The sequence below is a fragment of the Elgaria multicarinata genome, chromosome 5 (assembly GCF_023053635.1).
Source record: "Elgaria multicarinata webbii isolate HBS135686 ecotype San Diego chromosome 5, rElgMul1.1.pri, whole genome shotgun sequence".
Classification (NCBI taxonomy): domain Eukaryota; kingdom Metazoa; phylum Chordata; class Lepidosauria; order Squamata; family Anguidae; genus Elgaria; species Elgaria multicarinata.
The window spans coordinates 7,525,888-7,549,573 of record NC_086175.1 but is presented as its reverse complement, the minus strand read 5'-3'; the positions used below and the strand labels follow the sequence as shown (position 1 = coordinate 7,549,573).

Here is a 23,686-nt window from a genome sequence, read left to right as displayed (position 1 = left end):
GATTTGTAATTATTTTTAAATTAGAGGTTTTCCATCAATATTCTTTAAATCCCTGTGGGGCTTAAACAGCACTTAGATCTTGTTAAGCACTCAAATCAAGCCAGACTTTGTTTAAGTAGTACAATCTCTATAGTGCATTAAATAATGGCCTGTGTCAATATTTGACCCACATTAGCAAATGACGCTTTGACATTTTAAAAATAGCAGCTTGATTGTGTGTGTGGATGTGTGTGGGTGTGTTGGATTATTTTCCTGCTGTGGATCAAGAAGGTGTCAGTTCAGGTTTGTAGCTGCAGAAGGTAAGCCTTATGTTGCAGTCAGAGCCCTCTCAGTTACCATGGACTGGAAGGAAAACAGGTAAATGTAAGTACAAAATAAAATCCAAGGACAATTGATAGGAAAATATTCTCTTTACATCAAAGAATCCCATGGCACCTTAAAAATAAGCATATTTCTAGTGGCATAACCTTTTGTGCTAGAAAAAAGGATCCTACAATGAATTCATTAGAGTATTTTGAAACATAACTGTAAACAAGAATGTGCTGTTTTTTCTAAAGCTAGGTGAGCTAGAGTTCTCTCTCCTACATACGCTTTACTCCTTAACTAGCACATGTTCTTCAAGACAGCTATCTACCTTTTTCTTTTTTTAATGTCAAGCACCTTGAAAATTTATCCAAGTAAGTATTTGTTCAGTACTATATAACTCCACTCAATTTTTTTTTAAAAAAAAATGAAATCAGTGTACACAGCCAAGGGGTTCTGTACACACCCCTGTTAGTTGCAAACAGAAAGTGCTTTCCCCTGAGTTCTGTGCTTAAGAGGCGGTTGTCCATCTGATCTCAATGGGTCAAGTGATGTTCTACAGTGGGTTCACCACCCACGTGATGCACCCTTAATCTTTAAGGGAGGTGGCAGGTATTAAATTTTAAGTACGGTTGCAATGGATTGAATACATGGGCAGTTCAAACCACTTCAACCACATTTAAGCATCTTACATTTATTTGCAGTCTTACAAGATGTTTTGCTGCTCTTGCTCCAGCAAGGTTAACATGGCTCTGCCTCCAGAATTTATTCCGGATAAATTTTTGTTATAAGTCTTTCTGGAGCACGTGGAATGAACTAGGTTTGTTTTAATGAATACCACCCAACTGCCATTTTTAAAATACCAGGCACTGTATGGTCTGGAAAATGGGAGCTTGGCATTACAGTTCTGACCAAAATGCCACCTCAAGTGAACTTCAAAGCAAATGAGGGGATTTTACCATAGATTTAAAAAAAGAAAAAGAGGATTTTATCCAATGTTAGTCTGATTTATGTCCCATTAATTTCAATAGTTCTATTTAAAGTAGGACTAACATTGGATACAACCATGAATGATTTCAAGGGGAGCCAAAACAGTTTTGGATAACACTTGCAAACATTTCTCAAGATATGGATACCGCCAAATAGTCTAAAGTGAACTTCAGAGCAAACGTGGAAGTTGAACCCAGGGCAAAACACCTGAAATATCTGGCTTCCAGGGAAGATAAAATAGTTCTGACAAGACTGACACAACATTTCTTAGGTGCATTTCTGTTTGACTGTGTTTTGCAGGTTCAGCCGACATTTACTGCCTGTTCCTTCTGTGTCATGCAGTTGCTTGCCAAATATATGTCATGGTGCTGTGGGAGAGTCAGACAGATGACATTTTGTCCAACTGGGCATTCCACTCTGATCTGAACTAGCTTGATTTAAAAAGAAGCTTGGTTTTAAGAATTAAAATTAAAAATCAAGCTAGTTTGAGCTTATTTCCAATAAGATCAAACATTTTGTGATTCAAGAAAGCTTGAGCATTGCGTGAATCAGGTCTAAAGCTCCTCCTTTGGGTGTCTCCTGCTTTATTCCACAACACAACTTCTGGATGCAATTACATGAACAAAGTACTCAAATGAATCTCCTCAGCTTGCTGTATTCTAAATCCATTCTAAGTCCATTTCAATGTCATGAAGTAAACAAGATAAAATGCTAGAGCTAATTATCATTTTAACTAAAACATCAGTTGCTTGGAAAGTGACCAGAATACACAGCAGCACTTAATAGTTAGAATTTTAAAACAGTGGACAAACACTTCTAGGGATAAATTAAGAAAATACTGGGTAGGAGCAGAAATTGTACAGATGGAGTACACTGTACCTCCTATATTTATATTTAACCTCAAGCAGATACGGATGCTCAGGACACTATTAACTGTTTCCCCGACAGCATGAATAACTGAGCTCAACGGACGCTGAATGAAGTTTATCTCAGAGCCATCTGTCCATTTTAGAGAAGCCTCCTGCAGAAAAATGAAACAGGAATTTAATGAAGACCATCATACCACCTGGTAAATCGTTCAGGTATTTTCATATTCAGATGGGAGTGAAATTGAATGAGCAAGGGGAGATTTCATGGGGATGTGCACAGAAGTCTATTGCCTGCAGTCAGGTTTATGTACTTTAGCATGAATGATGTGTGGTACATAATTTATTAGAAATATGGAATTGTCTGCAAACAGATTGCGGTTTTCTGGAATCTGTTACTCAGTGTTGTTCTGTGGGCATCGCTTATTCCAAGAATCTAAAGTGAACTTTTTAAATTAGATGTAGACTAACACTGTGTTCCATTTTTGAGTGTGTTAGACAGCCTTCCCTTCAAATATTAATGACAGCAGCTATGATTCTCCCCGCACAGCCTGATCATACTAGTTTTTAGTTGAAAATCAGAACTGAGCACGGAAGTGTGAGAACACAGTCCTAGGGTTGGTTCACACATTCACCATCTGTGTGAAAAAGAAAAGGTGGGATGTGGACAGTATGTGCACATACAACTGTATGTGCATCACTATGTGCATACAACTGTATGTGCATCAGGGCTGGCTTTAGGATAAAGGGCTGGTCCTGGTGCACCAAAAGCACTCCCCCATGATCCTGATCTCTCAGCCGCTATGCTACCGTTTCCACAAGCCAAAGTTTGGAAAACTACGTTTGGAGCAATGGCGGTGCGACATGCAAAAATGCTATCCAGCACACAACTGCTAGAATATTACATGATATCAAAAGAACTGGGGTAAACAAACATTTTATATAACATTATAATTGTACCGCATCACATATCAAGCATAAGAATACAATAATTGTTTAAAGACACTGAACAAATTGTTTACAATAATACAGGCCTCCGGCTATTATTATTATTATTATTATTATTATTATTATTATTATTATTATTATTAATTTATTTATATAGCACCATCAGTGTACATAATTAAACCTGTTTCACAAATGCTTCTTCAGAATAGAATATCACAACAACATCACCACTTATTCTACATCTCTCATGTTCTCTTCACAGTGCATTCTTTATTTTAGAACATCCATTTTTTATTTTTTAAAATAATAAAGAAACGTTAAATAAAAAATGGTATCCAGCTGACCTCTTTCAGCTTATGGCTTTATTTTATTATTATTTAGAGAGTGTTTATGGTGTTTACAGTATTTGAAGTGCTAAGTGTTCATTTATATAGCCTCAAAGAAGAAAAGCTGTGCTCTACTGATTTTTATCAAGCACTAATGAAATCAAAGTCATTTAAAGGTAACTGAAGGAAGATGGTTTTTGTAGTTAACACCCGTAGAACCTTGAAAGAAAGGTTAGAGGCACCTGCTTTTTGCCATCCTAACTCACTGCAGACAATACATTCAAAACACACAGTGGGCTGAACTCAGCTTGGCACCCCCCCCCCCCCCAGCTCAGCTCAGCACCCCAGGCGATGTCCACCCCAGGCAACCCTGCCCACCCCTAAGGCCTGCCCTGATGTGCATACACCAAATTTGCATCATCTTTTGTCCCTTGCTGAGAAGGAAGGACAATTGCCCTTGGAACAGGGACAATGCTGCTGCTGGGAAATCAGCTTGTACCTGGGCTGACTCAACAGTCCACTCTATCAGCACTGGGAAGACTTATGGAGTTCAAATTTTAACTTAATTGTATCTGGAAAATATTTAACAGTGCAATCATATACATTTGTACTCAGAAATAGGTTCCATTCAGTTCAGTGAAAGCCCCATCACATCTATGTTGAAACACACGGCTCCCGTTGCTTCTCTGTCGTTGCTCTGAATTCGCTTCCTGAAAACAGGAAGTAACGAGGCCCATTCAGTCTGGCAGGAGAGAGCAGCAACCGGACTTTTTCTGGGTGGTGGTGGAGGTTTGCAGCGCAACAAAGGCCAGAAGGGGCAGAAGTCACGTGAGCAAGACGACGTCATGTGAGCAATCTGTTGAGTGCCCAGTAATGCGCGTGCAGTAAAGCACTCGTCTGATGGAGCTTTGAGGCTTGATCCCACTAAGGGTGCATCCCAGTAAGAGGGCCCTAGTCATATGTTTTGCTTTTGTATATAGTATCACTATTCCTTAATTGGTAGTGGAACTCTGTAATAATGCATCCCGCCCTGCACCTTTCTATTGGGAATGGAACTCCCAACTGCATGTGAGGGTGCTTTCAGATGAGGCTTTTATTGTGCAGCTGCCCATGACTTATTCCGTTTTATTCTCTCTCTCTCTCTCTCTCTCTCTCTCTCTCTCTCTCTCTCTCTCTCTCTCTCTCACACACACACACACACACACACACACACACACACCTGTTAAAGAGAGAAAGACAGAAGAGCTGCCCAGTGCCTTTGATTGATAATGCCTTAAAGGTGTCTATATGGAAGTACCCTCAGTCTTTAGTGTTGTACCGGCTGGACCCACCATTCGGAGGCTTCCTCCTGTCTAGACCTGGGCTGTTCTTTGTCCTTGACAAGTGGCCAGTTTCACAAGAAAGGCATTGTGTTCTGCTCTTGAGATGCTAGTCAGATGACCACCTGTGTCTCAGCTTTGGCAAGCCTTCTGAAAGTAAAATTACTCTCTCCCAAGAGAAGAAACCCTAAGAGAGGTTTGGTGGAGTCTGTAAGACTTAGGAAGGTGTAGAACTGGGTGCATGCTTGGAAAATGCTGGATGTAACCCTGTCCTATTATACTTTCTCTGACTTTGGTGACAATTGAGCAGAAAACAAAGAAACAAAAGTTTTTTTTATTCATCATAACTCCTTAGCCCCTGCACCTATCCTTCTGATGATTTTTCAAGCTTCTTAATGCTTAGGGACACCGCTATCACATAAGATATTTCATACAAATTTGGGGGGGGGATAATGAAGGGGATAAAGTGAAGTGAATCACTTACCCCTCCACTTCAAAATTTGAACGCTGTATTTTATATGTCCACACACAAAAAAAGTGTGGGGAGGGGGGAAATCCAAAAGTGTAAAGGCTGCTCTGGCACAAAACTCCCTGCACCTATTCATTTGAAACTTGGCATACTTGATCCGCTCAGAATGGGCAAATGTTCCTGCCAAACAATTTAAAAAGATATCCACAGTTCCCTTCTTTAAAAAATCAAAACACCAAAGTTTAAAGGTACATAACATAACCTGAACATAACCTGTTCAGACAAATTTGTCAGAAATTTGGTAGATCTAATCCCATCATAAGGTATTATTATGCCTGCAAATGCCATCCAATTCTGCCAGACAAAATAAAAATGAAATTAGCCATTTGGTGATTTCCAATGATAGCCAATGGGAAGCATGAAGATCTAGTTTTCCAAAAGTCAGATCCAAGATGAAGCAGGCAGCCTCTGAATTAGTCTGAGCTGAATCAGGCTGTTTTCTGAACTGCCCAATGGGGGTCCATATTGAATATTGCAATTGGTGTGCACCCCTGATGCAAATTATGCTTTGCAGGGGTAATTTAGCAGATTGAGTATGCCACCCTTGTACCACCTTCAAGTGACTTTAAAACCATTGTCTGTTTTTACCCAACAGTAGAGTGCTTGTATAAGAAAGCATGATCATTGATTTCTTGCAAGTCTCTTCATGATAATGTTCACTTTGAGGCCGAGGCTGATAGGATTCCCTCCAGCTTTACATAGTGTTCTGATATCCAAATAGAGGGCACAGGTGCTTTCTAGAAAATCAGACATAACTGGAGACCATGCAAATGAACAAGTCTAAGCAAGTAAGCAAGAAAATGACAAAAGAACCAAAGAAACACAAAGGTAATTTTGAAGACGTCAGTACCTCAGCTTCTGTCCATGTCATTTGATCCTGAACATACATGTAGCATTGGCCCAGGTAACTCATCCATTCATCATGGCAGCCACCTTGGTGAAAGGGTTCTGAGTCTACCAGAGAGGAGTCAGGGAGAGTTGGACAAGGATTGCCCCGAATAAAACTGTTTGTCAACAAGAACCAGCGATCTCAATATTTGGCTTTTGGAAGCTCATTTCCTAAAGAAATATGCAAAACTCAGTGGAAAAAGCCCAAAGCAGACACTCACAAGCCTATTTAGAAAATACATACATCTTATATAGAGAGGAAACTTAATTAAAAAATGCTCAATAGAAGGACCATTAAAGAATGGTCAATCGAAGGAGGATATTGCTAAGAACTACAATGGAGTGCTCTGGTGGTTAGTGCATCCCCCCATGTTACTCTCATAGAATCATAGAATCATAGAATAGCAGAGTTGGACTCTCTGCTAGCATGACTCTCAAGAGTCATGCAAAATTCACCCAATAGCAGGGCTCTGCTCAGGATGACGAGCTCTAACATCAGTTGTCTTATTTTACAGTGAGGGAACTGAGGCTGAAAAACACGAAGGTGTTGGACTCTATAGAGAGCTATTGATACAACAGTGTTTCATTGTTGTAGCAAGTTACTTTGCTACAACAATGTTTACTTTGAAAAACTGGGATGTAAATATTTTAAATAAAGAAGTACAAATATAAAAATAAGCACGTATTGCCTTCAAATGTGCAACATGAAAGACAATTTCCAGTTCAACTTCACGTACTCTTTCTCCACATGGCTGGTAAGAGAACAGGCCTTTACACTAAGGGAATACTTCTGAAAGTGCTCAGAACCAAAGCAGATGTTGCTTTAATAGTGTGGTTAGCAACCGCATCAAGGATTTAAAATCGCTCTCTACTCTTTGCCCCCTAAAGCTAATTATTGCACTGGATGGAGAGGTGATTTTCTGTGATATCATGGCTTGGGAGGAAACGGTTAAACCTCCCCTTCTGGCATACTGTGGTCCTGATGAAATCTGAGGGTTGTTGGGTTTTTTACCTGTATTTTTTTTAAGTAGCTGATCATGCTATTGAAAAGTCTGATTTAGCCCTCGGCTGTAGAGAATGTATTAAAACTCATGTTAAAACAGTTTCATTCCAGGCCCAATTAAAATGCTTAACAAGAGTTTTCCCACTGTTCTCAATACAGCCTGAAGGAGAGGAACTGAAATATGTCAAGAGGGAATGGGAAATTTTCCTTAGAAACTGCTTGTATCGAATCAACATTTGGCCAATCCCAGTACACCTTCATTTCAACCACCTACCAAAGTGGATTCTCAAACCTGCGAATAAACAGTAAAGACAACGTACACTATGGAACTTAGTTGCACATTTCTCTAGATCCCCTTGAGAGCCTGATGGCTTAGCATCAATGTCCTATGAAGGGAATAGAGTAAAAAAAAAGAAAAAGAAAAAAAGCCAAGGTGATATCAGGAGATAATTTTTCCATAAGATCATGAGGCACTTCATACTCACCTTCAGAAACATGGAGGACCAGTTTTCCCAGGCACAGCAACAGAACAATTTGTGTCTTCATTGCCAGTAGTAGGGAGAACTTTAACCTCAAATCAATTTAATACTATTTCTGTGAACATTTGTGTTCATATTTGAAAACTGAATCCATGTTTTCTTTCATTTTTAACAAACATTTGAAACTGAACTCTTATCATTTGAAGCTCTGAAATTAATTTAATCCGATAATTAATTATACATCCACAACTGTTCCAGAATCTGAGTGTCCCAAATGGCAATATCAATGAGGTAGCAATCTCTCCACACTATATGATAAAGTAGACAAATATGGAGCACTACTTCTTCCAATGAAGAAGCAATAATGTACCAGCCTGTGCAGCTAGTGTCTGAGCTTATGGTGCTACCTACCCCTGACCGAACCAGGCCATGGGTCGTCTAGAAGAGTACTACATACTCTGGTTGGCATCAGCCCTCCAAGGACCCCTCTCTTAACATATTGTCCTGCACTGTGGCATTGATTGCTCTGGTAAATATTTAATTTATAAGTGAATATACTTCTGCATTCTTAGGGAATCCCAAAAGTATGTAGAAAACACTCATATGGGAGAAAAATGCCCCCCCCCCCGGTGTAATCTTTAAGGCTTTAAAGGTCTAAAGCACCATTTTTAACTCAGCCTGGAATAAAACTGGTAATTTACGCAGCGGTCTTAACAGAGGTGTTATACCTTCTTATATGATCAGTCAGTTGCATTCGTTACCAGCTGCAGTTGCCAAACCGTTTCAAGGGCAGCCCCACATAGAGCGCATCACAATAATGTAGTTGGTATATCACTAAAACAAGCGTGCCCTCCAGATGTTTTGGATTATACCTCCCATAATCCCTGACCATTGGCCATGTTGTTTTATGGGAGTTGTAGTCCAAAACGTCTGGAAGGCACCAGGTTGCCTAAACTGAGGGATGGATGGTAGTTGCCAGATCTCAGCAGTGAGCAGTACGTGCAGTAGAAAGCCAGTAGTGAAGACTGCATTGGCACACCTTGAAAATAAAATTTGGCACTCCAGCGTAGCCTTTAGTGATTGGTGAATATGTGTGATCTATATATTTACCTTACTTCTTCATACTCATTCATAATTCCTTTATCCTGTCACATCTCACTAACCGAAATAGAGAGAGACTCTTTTGGATTCTCACAATTATATCCGGTTCTGTGTATGGATCGTCAGTTGTGCAAATGCCTCCCTGTTGCAGCAGTTACAAAATTACAAGGGGGGGGGAATACACCTCACCAAATAGGGTCAGTTGTGGATTTGGAAAAGAAAAGAAATTATATTTTCAAGTGAAACTGTTATATGATCTTAGTAAGCAAACAAATTTGTAATTTTGCATTGCTGCTCTTTTTATCTGGTTGAGCTTTTATATTACGGTTTTATACTGTTATTTTATACTTTGAATGGTTTTAATTTTTGTGAACTGCCCAGAGAGCTCCAGCTATTGGGCGGTATAGAAAATAAATAAATAAATAGTTTTTGGTCTATATGTTCTTTAGAAAAGATCGAGTGAAAAATGGGGTGGAGTCTAAAGTTCAAATAAGTTTGGAATTTTATATGTAGCTACCCAGCAGGGCTCCTTCCTTATAGAGTGTTTCTAGGTCGGAGGGGGGGATGGATGGCATACAAACAAAACAAACAAAACAAATAAATAAATACAAAGAGGTGAACCAATCACAATATCCTTGTGTGAGCAGCACCTTTTAAAAAAAAAATTTCTGGAGAGAGGGGAGCAGATATTGGACCAGAGAGCTACAGTATAATATCTACAAATGGATCCCTAATATATTAAGATGTTTGCACATGAATAATCACCAGTTTATGACTACAACAACATCAAGCGATGACTTCCATGTGTGAATTAGTAATCTCAGATCAGATGCCATGGACAAGAGTGTTCATATTGTTATAAGTATTGTGGAATATGAACCAATTGAGCCCAATAAAAAGCATCCGGATACAGGTTTTCGGGAAAAGGCTTTATTTTTACCATTAGGTACTAAAAATCTTTTGCGCAACGGAGTTCTCTCCCGCAGTTCAAATGAGCGAGAGAGACGACGAACGAAGGTTGACTTTTAGTTTTATATAGAAGGCAAAACATCTTAAGTCTATGATTGGCTATTAGCTTACATCGTCATCGTTAGTGTCATCGGGCATGCTCAGATAGAGAGAGACCTCGTTGACTTTGCAAAACTCTATTATCACATGATTCTCTTAGCAATGAATCCTGGGACATTCCTGCCAAGTATTCCATTGTCTTTAACTAACCTCTGTCCATCACTCCCTCTCTGGTTCTCTTCCCTCTTTGCAATATCTCCTGGGACATTTCTGTCCCACCTTGCCTACGTGGCAGAAACTTTCCCGCTTCACCTTCCATCTAATCAGTATTCACTGTCTTTTCTTAAATTCCCGCTGGAGCATGTGGAAAGGAAGGTGAAGAAGAAGCCTCCCCCACATGGCGCCTGCCATTCTTTTCGATGAGCGAGCTTTCCACTTCTTATTTCTTTCCTTAGTTTCTCACCAAGCTGTGGGGAGAGGAAAAGAGGTATGTGTGTGTATGCCAGCTGCGCAAGCAAGCGCCTGGCGATTTAACCAGCGGCCAGGGGTCGTCTCTTACACTTGACTAAGTGAGCTTACCTAAATAGGTGATGGGGCTTGTTCTTATCATAGAATAATAGAATAGCAGAGTTGGAAGGGGCCTACAAGGCCATTGAGTCCAACCCCCTGCTCACTGCAGGAATCTGCCCTGAAGCATCCCTGACAGATGGTTGTCTAGCTGCCTCTTGAAGGCCTCTAGTGTGGGAGAGCCCACAACCTCCCTAGATAACGGATTCCATTGTCGTACTGCTCTAACAGTCAGGAAGTTTTTCCTGATGTCCAGCTGGAATCTGGTTTCCTTTAACTTGAGCCCGTTATTCCGTGTCCTGCACTCTGGGAGGATCAAGAAGAGATCCTGGCCCTCCTCTGCGTGACAACCTTTCAAGTATTTGAAGAGTGCTCTCATGTCTCCCCTCAATCTTCTCTTCTCCAGGCTAAACATGCCCAGTTCTTTCAGTCTCTCTTCATAGGGCTTTGTTTCCAGATCCCTGATCATCCTGGTTGCCCTCCTCTGAACATGCTCCAGCTTGTCTGCGTCCTTCTTGAATTGTGGAGCCCAGAACTGGACACAATCCTCTAGATGAGGCCTAACCAGGATCGAATAGAGCGGAACCAGTACCTCACATGATTTGGAAGCTATACTTCTATTAATGCAGCCCAAAATAGCATTGGCCTTTCATGCAGCCATATTGCACTGTTGGCTCATATTCAGCTTGCGATCTACAACAATTCCAAGATCCTTCTAGTTTGTAGTATTGCTGAGCCAGGTATCCCCCATCTTGTAACTGTGCCTTTGGTTTCTATTTCCTAAATGTAGAACTTGGCATTTATCCCTATTAAATTTCATCCTGTTGTTTTCAGCCCAGCACTCCAGCCTATCAAGATCACTTTGAAGTTTGTTTCTGTCTTCCATGGTATTAGCTATCCCACCCAATTTGTTGTCATCTGCAAATTTGATCAGCGTTCCCTGCACCTCCTCGTCCAAATCATTAGTAAAAATGTTGAAGAGCACTGGGCCCTGCAGTACCCCACTTCCCTACCTGGGTTTATTCTGTGTGGTATTTCAGGGTGGGGAAGGAGGGTTTTGGAGAGAAGGGGAGAGATAGACGAAAGGAGACGTGGGAAATCAGTTATTTCCCCCTAACAATATCACCTAAGACCCTTCTTCTCAGGTGCAATTCTTCCAAAAGTTCTAACTTTCTCAGCACTAATTAGCTTCTGTCCACAAAAGAAAGGCCTGGCAATTGCTCCGTTTAGTTGCTTGGAGAAAACTGAATCAACAGTGGCCAGGTCTGTGCTGGTGAGAAAACACTTTAACAAAATGAATAAACCAATCAGTGAGTTGACAAGCAGTCAAAAGTTACTTCAGGCATCCAGCCAAGTTCAGAGCGTATTCTCTCTTTCTATCTCTGTTGCTAGGATATTTGTCAACAGAACAGGAAATACCAGGGTTCCTGGGAGATACTGAATCTAATATTAATAATTGTCTTGTGAAGAAACAGTGCTTCTGCATTCCCGGGGTGAGTCAGTGATGGATGAATTTTATTTTATATTGAATCTTTCAAATTTCAGCTATGTGGAGGCAGTGGCTAAACATTTGCAATTCAATCCAGTGTTATGGATGTATATTTTAGCACGGACTCCCACAGATATTGGAAACAATTTGAATTGGTGGTGGAGGGGTATTGTACAGTACAGGACTGCAGCAAGCAAGGGGCTTGTTTAGACTGAGCAGGGAGTCATTTCTTGCTATGTGATTCTGGTTCCTTAAGCCTTCCATGGCACAGAGATTGTACAAAGTGTATTTCTCCATTAAACTAAGCTATTTTAAAAAATAAATTTAGGTCCTGTTTATGGCTTGTTTCTCTGAATTCTAACATAAAACAAGATGGTTTTGAAAAGCCTTTGAATTATCACTCTGCATAGGTAGAACCCATTTTAATTAAACAAATACAAAATGATGTTGTTCATAATCATTTTTTGTGGAATAGCCCATTGTGCAAAGAGAAGACTGCCATTTTGGCTCCATTTCACTCGCACTGTATAAAACAGGGACACAATTTTGGCGCAAAGAGATTCAGACAGAGGCTGGATTCAGTTGCAATATATGAACATAAACTGGATTAGAATAAAGGTCCATCGAGTTCAGCCTCCTGTTTCACACCATGGCCAACCAGATGCCACAACCAGGCCCCCGTCTTGACGGCGGCACTTTGACTCTGCGAGGTGCCTGGCTCCTGCACTTGCGTTCCTTCCCAGCACCTGCATGGGAAGGAACGCAAGTGTGAACTTTCAACACTCTATACGAATAGAGGAATGGTGCCGTTCCGCTCCCCCTTTTAATTTTATTATCTGTATCTGTGCAGCTGCGCAGCTACATTTTTTTTAAAAAAATGTAGGGGCGAGGGGGGAGGCAGCCAGAGGAGGATGCAAGGAGAGGGATGCTCGGTGAACCACCTCTCCTCCCTCTGACTTCCCTCTAGCTGCCCATTCCTCCCTTCGTATTTTTATTATCTGTACCTGCACAGCTGTGCAGATTCAGATAATAAAATTAAAAAGGGGAGGAGGAACGTTCCTGTTCCTCTCCTCCCCTCATTTTTTTTTTTACAGAGGCGCAGGGCTACCCCCTTCCCTGTCCAGCCCATGGTGACCAATCAGGGGGTGCCATGGGCTGGGACAAGTCTCCGGAGTTTCCAGGGTTTGCCCCCAGGTGGCTTCACAATGGCGGCTGCATCATGTAGATGACGTGCCGCTACTACGAAGCCACCCCAAGGCAAACCCTTCATGTAGGCCTGCCCCAAGACATGAGTGCAACAGCCCTACGAACTGGAGTGAGGCAACGGCGGCATCTGCCATCTGTCACCTGGCTTCGGAGCTGCGGCAGAGTTATGCCCCAGCTGATGGTGACCCCTGATTGGTCATCATGGGCTGGACAGGGGAGGGGGTAAATGGTTGCTGGACCACCTTCGTGCCTCCGCAGACCAGAGGAGCATCGCAGAAACATGTAAAAAAACCTGAAAAAGGAATTAAAGAACTGGAGAACAGGGGCAGGAGCAGGGGGGAGGGACTCTGGCCACCATCTGCAGCACCCTGTGAGCACCAACCTGTCTCTGCCTGTTTGCCTGCCTGCTTGTCAGCCTGTCTGCAGGCAGGACTGCTCCCACCTGAAGCTCCCAGAGGTGTGGCTCTGCATTTAGCTGCAGAAGTCCAAGGCACAGCTGAATGGCTGCTGGATGGCCTCCACACCTACACAGAGCTTCACGTTTTAAACATAAAATAGTAATTTTAAAAATGGAGTGAGGCACGTTACTCCCCCTCCCTCCGCAGCTGCCTTCTCTTCCGCAGCAGGGAGGAGAAAGGAAACAACTGGGAGGGGGAGGAATGGGGCGCTAGGGGCGATGGCGGCCCCTCCTCCCCAATTTGAGCTCCTTGCCGTGAGGACGACCTGGCAGGAGTGCAAATGCATGAGGATAGCCCTCGAGGCACCAATGCGACCTCGTACAGAACCGGCCCTTGACGGCACTTCTGGTGCAAAGTCAAAAATCGTGATTCGGAATCATCTCAGTTGCATAGCTGTTTTCAGAAAACGAAGCCATGATTCTTTCTCAGGGCAGAGCAAAACTGACTTGCTTTTCTTTTGCCATCACAGGTTGCTGTACCTCCTGAGGCTTGGAAACAGAATAAGAATGGGAGAAGACCGGGTGGGAAATCCCAGCGTCTGCCATTATTCTAAGCTCCCATGCATACGGGTGCCTTTATCGGCTCAGGGCTCCCCCTTAATGAAGGTATCTGAGTGGGTTTAGTTAGTTTTCTGTTTGTGGCCATCTCATTAGCAAGCCCTTTCTCTGATTATGATGTCATGAAGTAAACTAGACATTTCCCTAGAAGAAATGCTTAGAAGAGGATGACATGGGTCTCCACCCTTGGTTCCCAGAGTTCCTCATTGCTTACAGAAGACAGTTAACCACTATCGTCAGCCCAATATAGAGCATTACAGAGCAAGGCTCCAATATGGTTGATATTCTCTTACATCAGGGGAGCAAAACATCAGGCCTGGGGATCAAATTCAGGCCTTCAAGGGTTCCTCAGAAGTCCAGGCCACTTTCTCACCATTGTTTGGTGGTTTCCTGGCTTTTGTGCAGTTTTTCCCCATTAGAAAACATTGACATGTCAATCCTAACATTTAGATACTGGTAGTAAGAGCTTTAGGGAGTAATCCTATGTCCCCTATGCAGGGCTCGAACCTTAGAGTCAGGAAACGATGCTCTCCGCCCCCTCGTAGCTGGCGCAGAGAGAACTGGCATTGGCTACCTTTTCACATTTGCAAAACGGAGTATGGAGGTGGGGAAAAGGAGGCTTCTTGAGGGCAGAGCGGGGAGAAGCCTGGGGATGTGAGGATTCGAACTATCTCCAGCTATCGCCAGCCCCCTCCCCTGTCCCGCGAAACCTCTGCTAGATGGGCAAAATTGTCCATCTAGCGAAAATACGGAGCAGGAGGAATGAGACACCTTTTGCTCTGCCTAGTAGAGGCTTACAGTTACCCAGGGTGGATCACGTAAGATTGAGCCCTTTAGGTAAAATATGCTGCCATTTCTGCTTTTGCCACTTTTGCCTTTGGCTCCACTCACTACTGGAGTGCAACCCCAAAGAACTTCTCCAACATGGAATTGGGTCTTTGGAATGAAAGCGGTACTGTACCCCTGTCTTACTCCAAGCTCCATCCGACGAGCGTTTTATTGCACGCTCGTTACTGGGGACTCATGGATTTTGCTCAGGACCCTCATATGATGCTGTCTGCCTTGCGTGTGCCTTCCGTCCCTTCTGGCCTTCCCTGTGTGACAAAAAAACCCTGGTTAAGTCTGATGTATTTTTAAACACGGAATTGCTGCTCTCTCCTGCTGTGTGCAGGAGAAGCAGCGCCATTAGAACAGCGGACTCAGTGGGCCTCGTGCTCGTTGTGTACTGCCTCTTCTTGAAAGAGGAAGTAACTTGGGGAAGGAAAACACAGGCGAAGAAGTGAAGGTAGGGAGCGTGTTTCCCCTCGGTGTGATGGAGCTTATAATGTAAGAGCAGTGATGGACTTTCAAGGTGGGGGGAAATTTACCAACTATTTTCTTAGCAAAGAGAGTAGATAGAACTGCAGTCACCACCACCACCAATAGTGGAGTCCAGGACTGGAGGATGGTTCCTGGCTTGTTTGATTTACTTTAATTTTATTTTACGGATTGTGCTGCTTCTGAACCAAAGTACCTGGGGCAGTGTGCAGTTAAAAATAATTCTACAAGAGAATGCTAACACTGTCCGTCATAACCCATACAGCAAGTAGTAAGACATCAATTCTCCGCCCCATTACTACCTTTCACCCTCACCCATGGTGACGCTCAGCTGGAAGTCTCCTAGGTAGTGGAAATAGTTATTTTTACGGATGTCAGAGGATTACGGAATTGATAGTTTCCCTTTTAATTGATTATTTCTGAATTAAAATTTACCAAATCTCAGTACAGGTGCCTTTTTGATATATTGAAGGATGTGTGAGATAACATAACATAAGCTTACCATTCACTTTTCCTCTTACTCAGCACTCACTTTTTTTTAACACACTAGAACCAAAACTAATAAAAATTAACAAGTGTAACAGCTTCATCAATTAAAATTTGCCTTCACTGACAATTGCCCCCAACTAATTAGTCAGTTAAAACTTTTGTTGCTTACTCTCAATGAAGCTGACAAATGTTTGTAGCCCTGGTTATTTTACATCTCAGCCTTAGTTATTCATTTGCCTTTTTCAATGATGAAAGAGGGAGGAAAGAAACTCTGGGGTTGCCCCAGATTCAGGTATTTTAATTTTGCGTTGTTTTAGTGGGTGGGTGGTTTAGGGTGCTGTTTGCCCGCTTGCCATCTATAACTAGTCCAGGCCTTGTTCTGACAGGATTTGAAAAGAGGCCAAAACCGCTACTTTTACAGCATTATGAGAATATATGACAGCAAAGCGCCGAGGGAAATGTTGTACCGACGGTATGTGATCAATCTCCAGCGCCAGAACGTGCTGGGTGAGTGTCAGCCACTGCAGCTACTTGCATCAGCAGCCCAGAGAAATTGGAGAGCAGCAGAGAAAAGCCAGGGACTTGAGGGGATTATGAGGCGCGGTTTATGGGCCATGAAGGTACATCAGACACACAGCCGGAGCACACAGTGGTTTATAGGCAGAGTTCACACAGCCTTCAGCCAAGAAGCTTTGCCATTCTCAGCAGGGGCAATGGGAACAACAGGCAGTGAAATTATGTGGGTCTGGCGTTATTTATGCTACATTCATCCACTGTGCAGTTTGTCTTTAGTTCCCATCCACAGAAATGATACAAACACACATGGAGACAGCTGAAAGATAAATGCTTTAGAATAAATGTTTAGCTCTCACAGCAGCCTTTAAAAAAGTATCAAACCATCATACTTCTCCCAAATACATGGGAGCAGTGGGGGCAGGTGGTTCCCCACAGACATTTCGTAACCAATTCAGGGTGCAATCCCATTCATGTTTACACCTATCAGTGTAGACAACATTCAGCAAGATGGGCTAATGGAGTGGATTGACTTGGGATAAGGCAGCTCCTTATATTCCTGTGCACTTACTACAGGGGCTGCTTGGGCTGGCCATCTCTCCAGCAGGGAAGCTAAGGCCATGTGGGCACAGAAACACAGTGGCAGGTGTGTTTTGTCTGGGAGTGGGGGCTGGGGCTGGGGGTGGCGGCTGGGTTTGATGTATAGAATGACCTTGAGTAAGTGACTAACTTTCCAGCTTCAGATCCTCATCTCTAAAGCAAATGAATTATTCAGCCCAGTTTCTATATGCTTCTTACTATTCATAAATCAAAAATGGAGGAACATGGGAAGTTGCCTTATAATTAATCAGATTATTGGTCCATCAGTATGTTATTTATACTGACCAAGAGCAGCTCTCCAGGAAGGCAGGAGCCTTACCCTGCTCTACCTGAAGAGAGCCAGGGATTCAATTTGGGATGGCAGGTGTTGTACTAGTGATTGGCCTGGATCCAAATGACACACAAGCCCTAGAAAATCTGGCTGTTGGCCCTGATTGTCCCCTGAGTAATGACAGTGCATGGACAAAACAGAAGCATGGGGGTAACATGCTTGTAATTATTTTGGGAAGTGATCAGGCATTTTCCGTTTTGTGTCCTGCTGAAGTCTGATTGATTAAATTGGATGCAGCCTTGAATTTAAAAGCAGCTTCATTAGAAATTTACAAGAGAACTATCTGCTGTAAAGTAGCCTTACCTTCTCCTAGCGCTATGAACTGTCCTCCCTAAAGGGACAGCTTACTTGCCCAACAGTTTGGGAAATCAGCCTGTCATGCTTCAGAATATACCCTATGTCAGGGTGCTGGTTTCCTTTAAATTAGAGAGAAAGATCCAGAACTAAAAGGACACAGACAGGGAAACGTACATCTCACAATTAAGGCAGCACAAAGTAGGTCTCTCTCATCTTTCACTCCTGCAATCATAGAAAACCATGTCACATCGCCACAGGATAACGGCTGCCAGCAGAAGGCTCACAAACTCCGCTTGCAATTACTGTTGTTATTTTCTAACTCCACCATCCATGCATGGCAGGGAGCCCTTTTCATTCCATCAACTTTTATGGCCTTTCCTGCTCATGCTGACTAATGTGATGACACTGTACCCGTTGTTCAGCTGTCCTGGACACTTTTTCTTTGCAGTCCAAAGCAGCGACTGGCTATTAAAATAACGCGTCAATCTCGCCACCACTACCACCCTGGTATATTTATGTGAGTATGCGTGCATCTGACAGTCCTTGACCCCTTTCAAAAACATTTTTAAGGGCTCATCACAAAGCAGCAAGTTGAGTATTATGCCTCCTACCTGAAAGATTCACAATCCTACAGAGGGTCAAGGCTGAGAACAGCACCCCCCCTTGAAGGCAGACTACGGGAAGGCACAGCTGGGGCTCTGTAATTAAATATGAATCAAAGAAACCAGCAAGGACTCACACTCAGTGGGAAGAGAGAGAGAAAAAAGGAATGAATCACTTTTCTTCATCTGTGAGAACTGGACGCTTAACCTTATTTTCCATCTGTCCCACTTTGCACAATGCAATGAACACATCCAGAAGTCAGGCTGGGGGCTTACAAAGGAGTCTGGATGGCTCTTCCTGCTTAAAAAAAAAAAGGGGGGGGGAGGGAAAGCATTTTCTGTTCTTTAAAAAAAAGTGCTCAGATTTCCCTTCATTTTACATGCTTTATATGGAACCAGATATCTGAGATCTTACAGAATTTGCCACTTGGAGGCATGGATGAAAAATTGTCATTAAATTCAATAAAAATATTGATTTTTATGAAAATGTCTTCTATACTAGATTCCCTATGAGAATTGCGTGAGCAAGGAGAAAGGAGCAAATATGTCGTGAACACTCTGAGTGGCAGTATTGTACAGCCTGCTTGAAGCAGCTCCAATGTGAATGGAATAGGGGCATTATATGGGATTTCATACATATTAGCTCATATTAAAATTTTGATGCACTAAAATGATGTGTAGGGAAACCGTTAATAAACTGTCTCTTAAACTGTCTCCTTTCAGTTAATTCCCAGTTCCAAATGAAGAATATTACAAATGCAGATAAAATTAATATTTAATGTCGTGAATATATTGACTGGTCAATATATTTGTTCTTTTGTTCTTTAGCAAGTGAGATAGTTCTGGGTAAAATATATTTTTGTCCCTTGTTTTCCCTCACGGTTCCCGCCTTCCTTGTAGTCCATTTACCAACATCTGTGACCTGGGTGCTATTGAGCTGCATGAATCAACATACTGCTCAGTCACAGTAAACAAGGATAATTGAGCAATTCTGGCTTAGTGTTATGTGGGAATGCCCCCAAACCATGCTTCCAAATGTCTCAAACTATGATATTAGACCACCCTGGAGGCTAAACCTTTCCTGGCAGGACTTGTCTCCCCTTTGACTGCTATACCAGCTGCATCCTTATAGCCAAATCCAGATCTACTGATTGTGTGTCAATGGGCTTCTTTAAACAAGCAATTTATAGCACACTCGTGACATGTTTGAGGGTCATTTTGATGATGACGTCAGCCTCCTGCACATCTCCCACTCCTTTCCCCAGTTTTAGAGTCAAAAACAAACAAACAAACAAAAACCCTCAGAAAATCGGACTCTTCTGAGCTATGGTCAGTTTTGTCAGGATTTCCTGCCATGTGCAGGGGAGGTTGCACTATAAAATGCCCTCTAGAGGGTGCTGTCCCATTGAAATAGTAGGGCCACATGGTTGCTGCTCTCTTCTCTGTGTAATTTTGCTAGTTTCAAATGAGGAAGAGAACTAAGAGGCAGAGCAACTGTAAGGAAACGTGATTTCACCCCGGCTGAAAATCCTCACTGTCCTTATTCCTCAAAGCAAAGCTTTGCTGTTTTCTCAAGGTTGGGGTATAAAGCTTTGGAAGTGATTGGCCATCAAAAATAATATGGCTGCTCTGGTAACAATAGCATCCAGTTTCCAGAAACCCTATCAAAGGAAACAGATCTGCCTCATGCCAGAGCTTTCTTCTCACTTGTTAGATAACCCCAATTCCTTCGCTCATTTGCTCTGTAGAAGTAAAGCTTCCAAATCGCGTGAGGTACTGGTTCCCCTCTATTCAGCCCTGGTTAGGCCTCATCTAGAGGATTGCGTCCAGTTCTGGGCTCCACACTTCAAGAAGGATGCAGACAAGCTGGAGGGGGTTCAGAGGAGGGCAACGAGGATGATCAGGGGTCTGGAAACAAAGCCCTATGAGTAGAGACTGTAAGAACTGGGCAGGTTTAGCCTGGAGAAGAGAAGATTGAGGGTAGACATGATAGCACTCTTCAAATACTTGAAAGGTTGTCACACAGAGGAGGGCCAGGATCTCTTCTCAATCATCCCAGAGTGTAGGACATGGAATAAGGGGTTACAGGAAGCCAGATTCAGGTTGGACATCAGGAAAAACTTCCTGACTGTTAGAGCACTACAACAATGGAACCAGTTACCTAGGGAGGTTGTGGGCTCCCCCACACTAGAGGCCTTCAAGGGGCAGATGGACAGCCAGATAGCCATCTATCAGGCATACTTTAAGGTAGATTCCTGCATTGAGCAAGGGGTTGGACGTGATGGCCTTATATGCCCCTTCCAACTCTACTATAATCCTATGTGTTTCTTAGTTCATTGGACTTAGTTCTCTTTCAGGTCCCAGTATCTCTAGGGTTGCATCCAGATTTAGGTATGTGAAACTGGGTTGGTGAAACTGGGTTCTTTTCCCCATGGCATTCCCTCCAGCCCCCTCAAAATGCTACATAGGGGGTTAAGGGACCCTGCTGAATGGGGTGAACTATGGTGCAGGGAAAACAGGGTGGGGACACCTCTCACAAGTGGAGCCCATCTGCCAGTACATCCATAAATTCCAGTACATCCACCTTCCCATTTCTGCCTTTGGTTTAAAATCCTTCTCCTATAGCTGGAAGAACATAGCTGAGTGTATAATTCATATGCTGCCTTTCTGCACAAATTGTCTTCAGCGGCTACCACCATGAAAGCCTCCACAAATCTAATCTAAACTGGTGCAGATTTCCCCTGCACTGGAAAATCAAGTGAATCAAACTGCCCTTCAATTTTAGGTAACAATTCATGTAAGCTTTTGTTTGTCTCTCTGTGTAACATCCCATTGGCTTAAATAGGTACAGGAAAAATAAGGTATATGTATTACAGGTTATAAAGCACAGAACCACACATGGGCCACAATCCAGAGTTATTAGTACTTCTGATTCATTTGTTTCTGCCATGTGCTACCAGTGGCATAGTTACCATTGGACCTCTGAACGTCTGGGACCCTGCAGCCTGGACAACTCCCAAAGAATGCCGGAGCGGTGGTGACACCAGCAAGCCGTGACACACTTAGCAAGAGAAGATACTATGCTGGCAGCCAAGGCTGCACCCACACGCCGTTTTAATTGAAATGATTCCCCTCAAAGCAAGAGTGACAGCATGACCTCAATTAAACAAACGTCAACTTTGGGGTCCCTGGAGCAGCAAGGGGGAAGACGCGCCTCCTTGCCCACCCTGTCACTGCTCCTCTGCTGTTGCTGGGCCCCAAAAGGTAGCGCCTGTGATTCTTGCCAGTCTTATGCTGGGGGAAAACGTTTAAATAAAAATGGTGTGTGGCTGCAGCTTCAAAGTCTGACAGTGTGGTATTTTGCACGCGCCCGTAGCCTTGGCAGCCTGCCAGGGAGAGAGAGCAACACCCCTGCCACCGCACAGAAGAAGAAAAGCAAGGCAGGGGTGGGAAGGCGGGGAAAGCCCAACAAAGGGTCACACACACACACACACACACACACACACACACACACACAGGTTACCCAGCAGAGAGGGCAACCCTGGCAGCAGCCCTGCACATTATCTCTGTGTAGGTGATCCAAATGTGTAGCCTGTGCCATCTCCAGTATTCGAGGCAGGAAGCCTGTGCGCACCCATGTTGGGTGGGAGGGTGCTGTTGCACCATGTCCTGCCTTGTTGGTCCCTGGCCGATGCCTGATTGGCTACTGTGTGAGCAGTGCTGGATTAGATGGACCCTTGGTCTGAGCCAGCAGGGCTCTTCTTATGTTCTTATTGTGCTGACTAGTTTTGGAAACAGGTTCATTGGCTCACCCCCCCCGCCCCTTCTATGCCTGACTACTGTACATTCAAGGTTCTGTCTGCATATGGACCTATACCCATGTTACATCCTCATGTGTGGGTTCTGAATGCATGAGCTCTATCCTCCATATTGCCAGAGCACAGACGGTGGAATCAAAAGGCTATGTATGAACTTGGGCCATTGCTAGACGAGGAGTTAGCGCGGTGTGAGGCCCGGTCTCCATGTTGTGCATCCAGATGACGCACAGGGGATCCTGGGGTCAGGCTGGGCTAAGTCCTCCCTTGATCCGGGATAAGCAGATCCGCTTATGGCCCGGCTTTTCCGCAGCCCCGGGCTGAGGCTGGGGCTGTGGAAGGCCTAGCAGGGTCTGTGGCTTTTTCCGGCTGCTCACTTACTCGCGAGTAGCCGGGAGAAGCCACACACTGGGCACAGCATTCCATAGGAGCGCTGTGCCCATCGGGCCGGGGGGGGGGAAATCACAGGGGGGGGGAGATGGAGGCCGGGGGAAAGAGCGGACCTGGCAGGAGAGGGGGGGGGGGAGAAAAACAGGGACGGGCATGGCGGACGGGAACAGGACATGGTGGACGGGGACAGCATGGTGGACGGGGACAGGGCATGGTGGACGGGGACAGGGCATGGCGGACGGGGACAGGGCATGGCGAGTGGGGGTGAGAAGAACGGGGATGGGCATGATGGACGGGGACAGGCATGGCGGATGGGGATGGCATGGCGGACGGGGACAGGGCATGGCAGATGGGGATGGGCATGGCGGACATGGACAGGGCATGGCGGACAGGGACAGAGCATGGCGGACAGGGCCAGGGCATGGAGAGCGGGGGAGGACAAGCAAGCGGGCAGGGGAGGCATCAGACATTGTGGGAGGGAAATCAGGGGCAGGGGGAGCGGGGGGAGAAGAACGGGGATGGGCATGGCGGACAGCGACAGGCATGGCGGATGGCGACAGGCATGGCGGATGGGGACAGGGCATGGCAGATGGGGACGGGCATGGCGGACAGGGACAGGGCATGGCGGACAGGGACAGAGCAAGGCGGACAGGGACAGAGTATGGCGGACAGGGACAGGGCATGGAGAGCGGGGGAGGACAAGCAAACGGGCAGGGGAGGCATCAGACATTGTGGGAGGGAAATCAGGGGCAGGGGGAGCGGGGAACCCTTTATTTTTTTTAAAAAAAACTACTTACTTTTACGTTGGTGCGCTCCTGCGCACATGGCCCTTTAAGTTGAAAAAAACTGGAGCACGCGATGGGGCTTTCCCTTACCCCGTCGCGTGTTTACGTCTAGCTAGGGGCGATGGCACTAGCTAGCTGCAGTGCGGCCTCGCCCCATCTCCCCACCGGATTATCTGATAGGTCTAGCAAGGCCCTTGGAGTAGAAATGTGTGGAGATCAGACATGGTGAAGGGCTGGGTCTGAGCAGGCACAATGTACTCACAAATGCTACACACTATGGCCATCTGCATGTGGTCCTTGTCTTTTTGTCCAAAGGGGAATAGGCAAAAGGAAATACAATTGAGCTGAATTTCATATGTTATTGGTACTTTTTCAGACATAAGATCAGTTTTACAATGTGAGCAGATCCTCAAGAAAATATGGTGTGCACAGCAATGGGGAGGGCGCCTTGTTACAGAGAAACTCGGCTCTTGTAGCTTTTTGTACATGGCCTGATGTTGCATTAGCGCC

General features: G+C 44.2%; 1 protein-coding gene and 1 pseudogene across 1 annotated transcript; one reads left to right on the top strand and one right to left on the bottom strand.

Moving 5' to 3' along the window:
- Positions 1-262: 262 nt before the first annotated feature.
- On the bottom strand, positions 263-9,840 carry LOC134399374 (snaclec rhodocetin subunit delta-like; annotated as a pseudogene).
- Positions 9,841-13,698: 3,858 nt separating this feature from the next.
- FAM216B (family with sequence similarity 216 member B) lies at positions 13,699-18,292 on the top strand. Its single transcript, XM_063127394.1, is given in 4 exon segments — positions 13,699-14,085; positions 16,230-16,350; positions 18,155-18,240; positions 18,242-18,292. Coding segments are annotated over 4 exon segments (645 nt in total).
- The last annotated feature ends 5,394 nt before the right edge of the window (positions 18,293-23,686 follow it).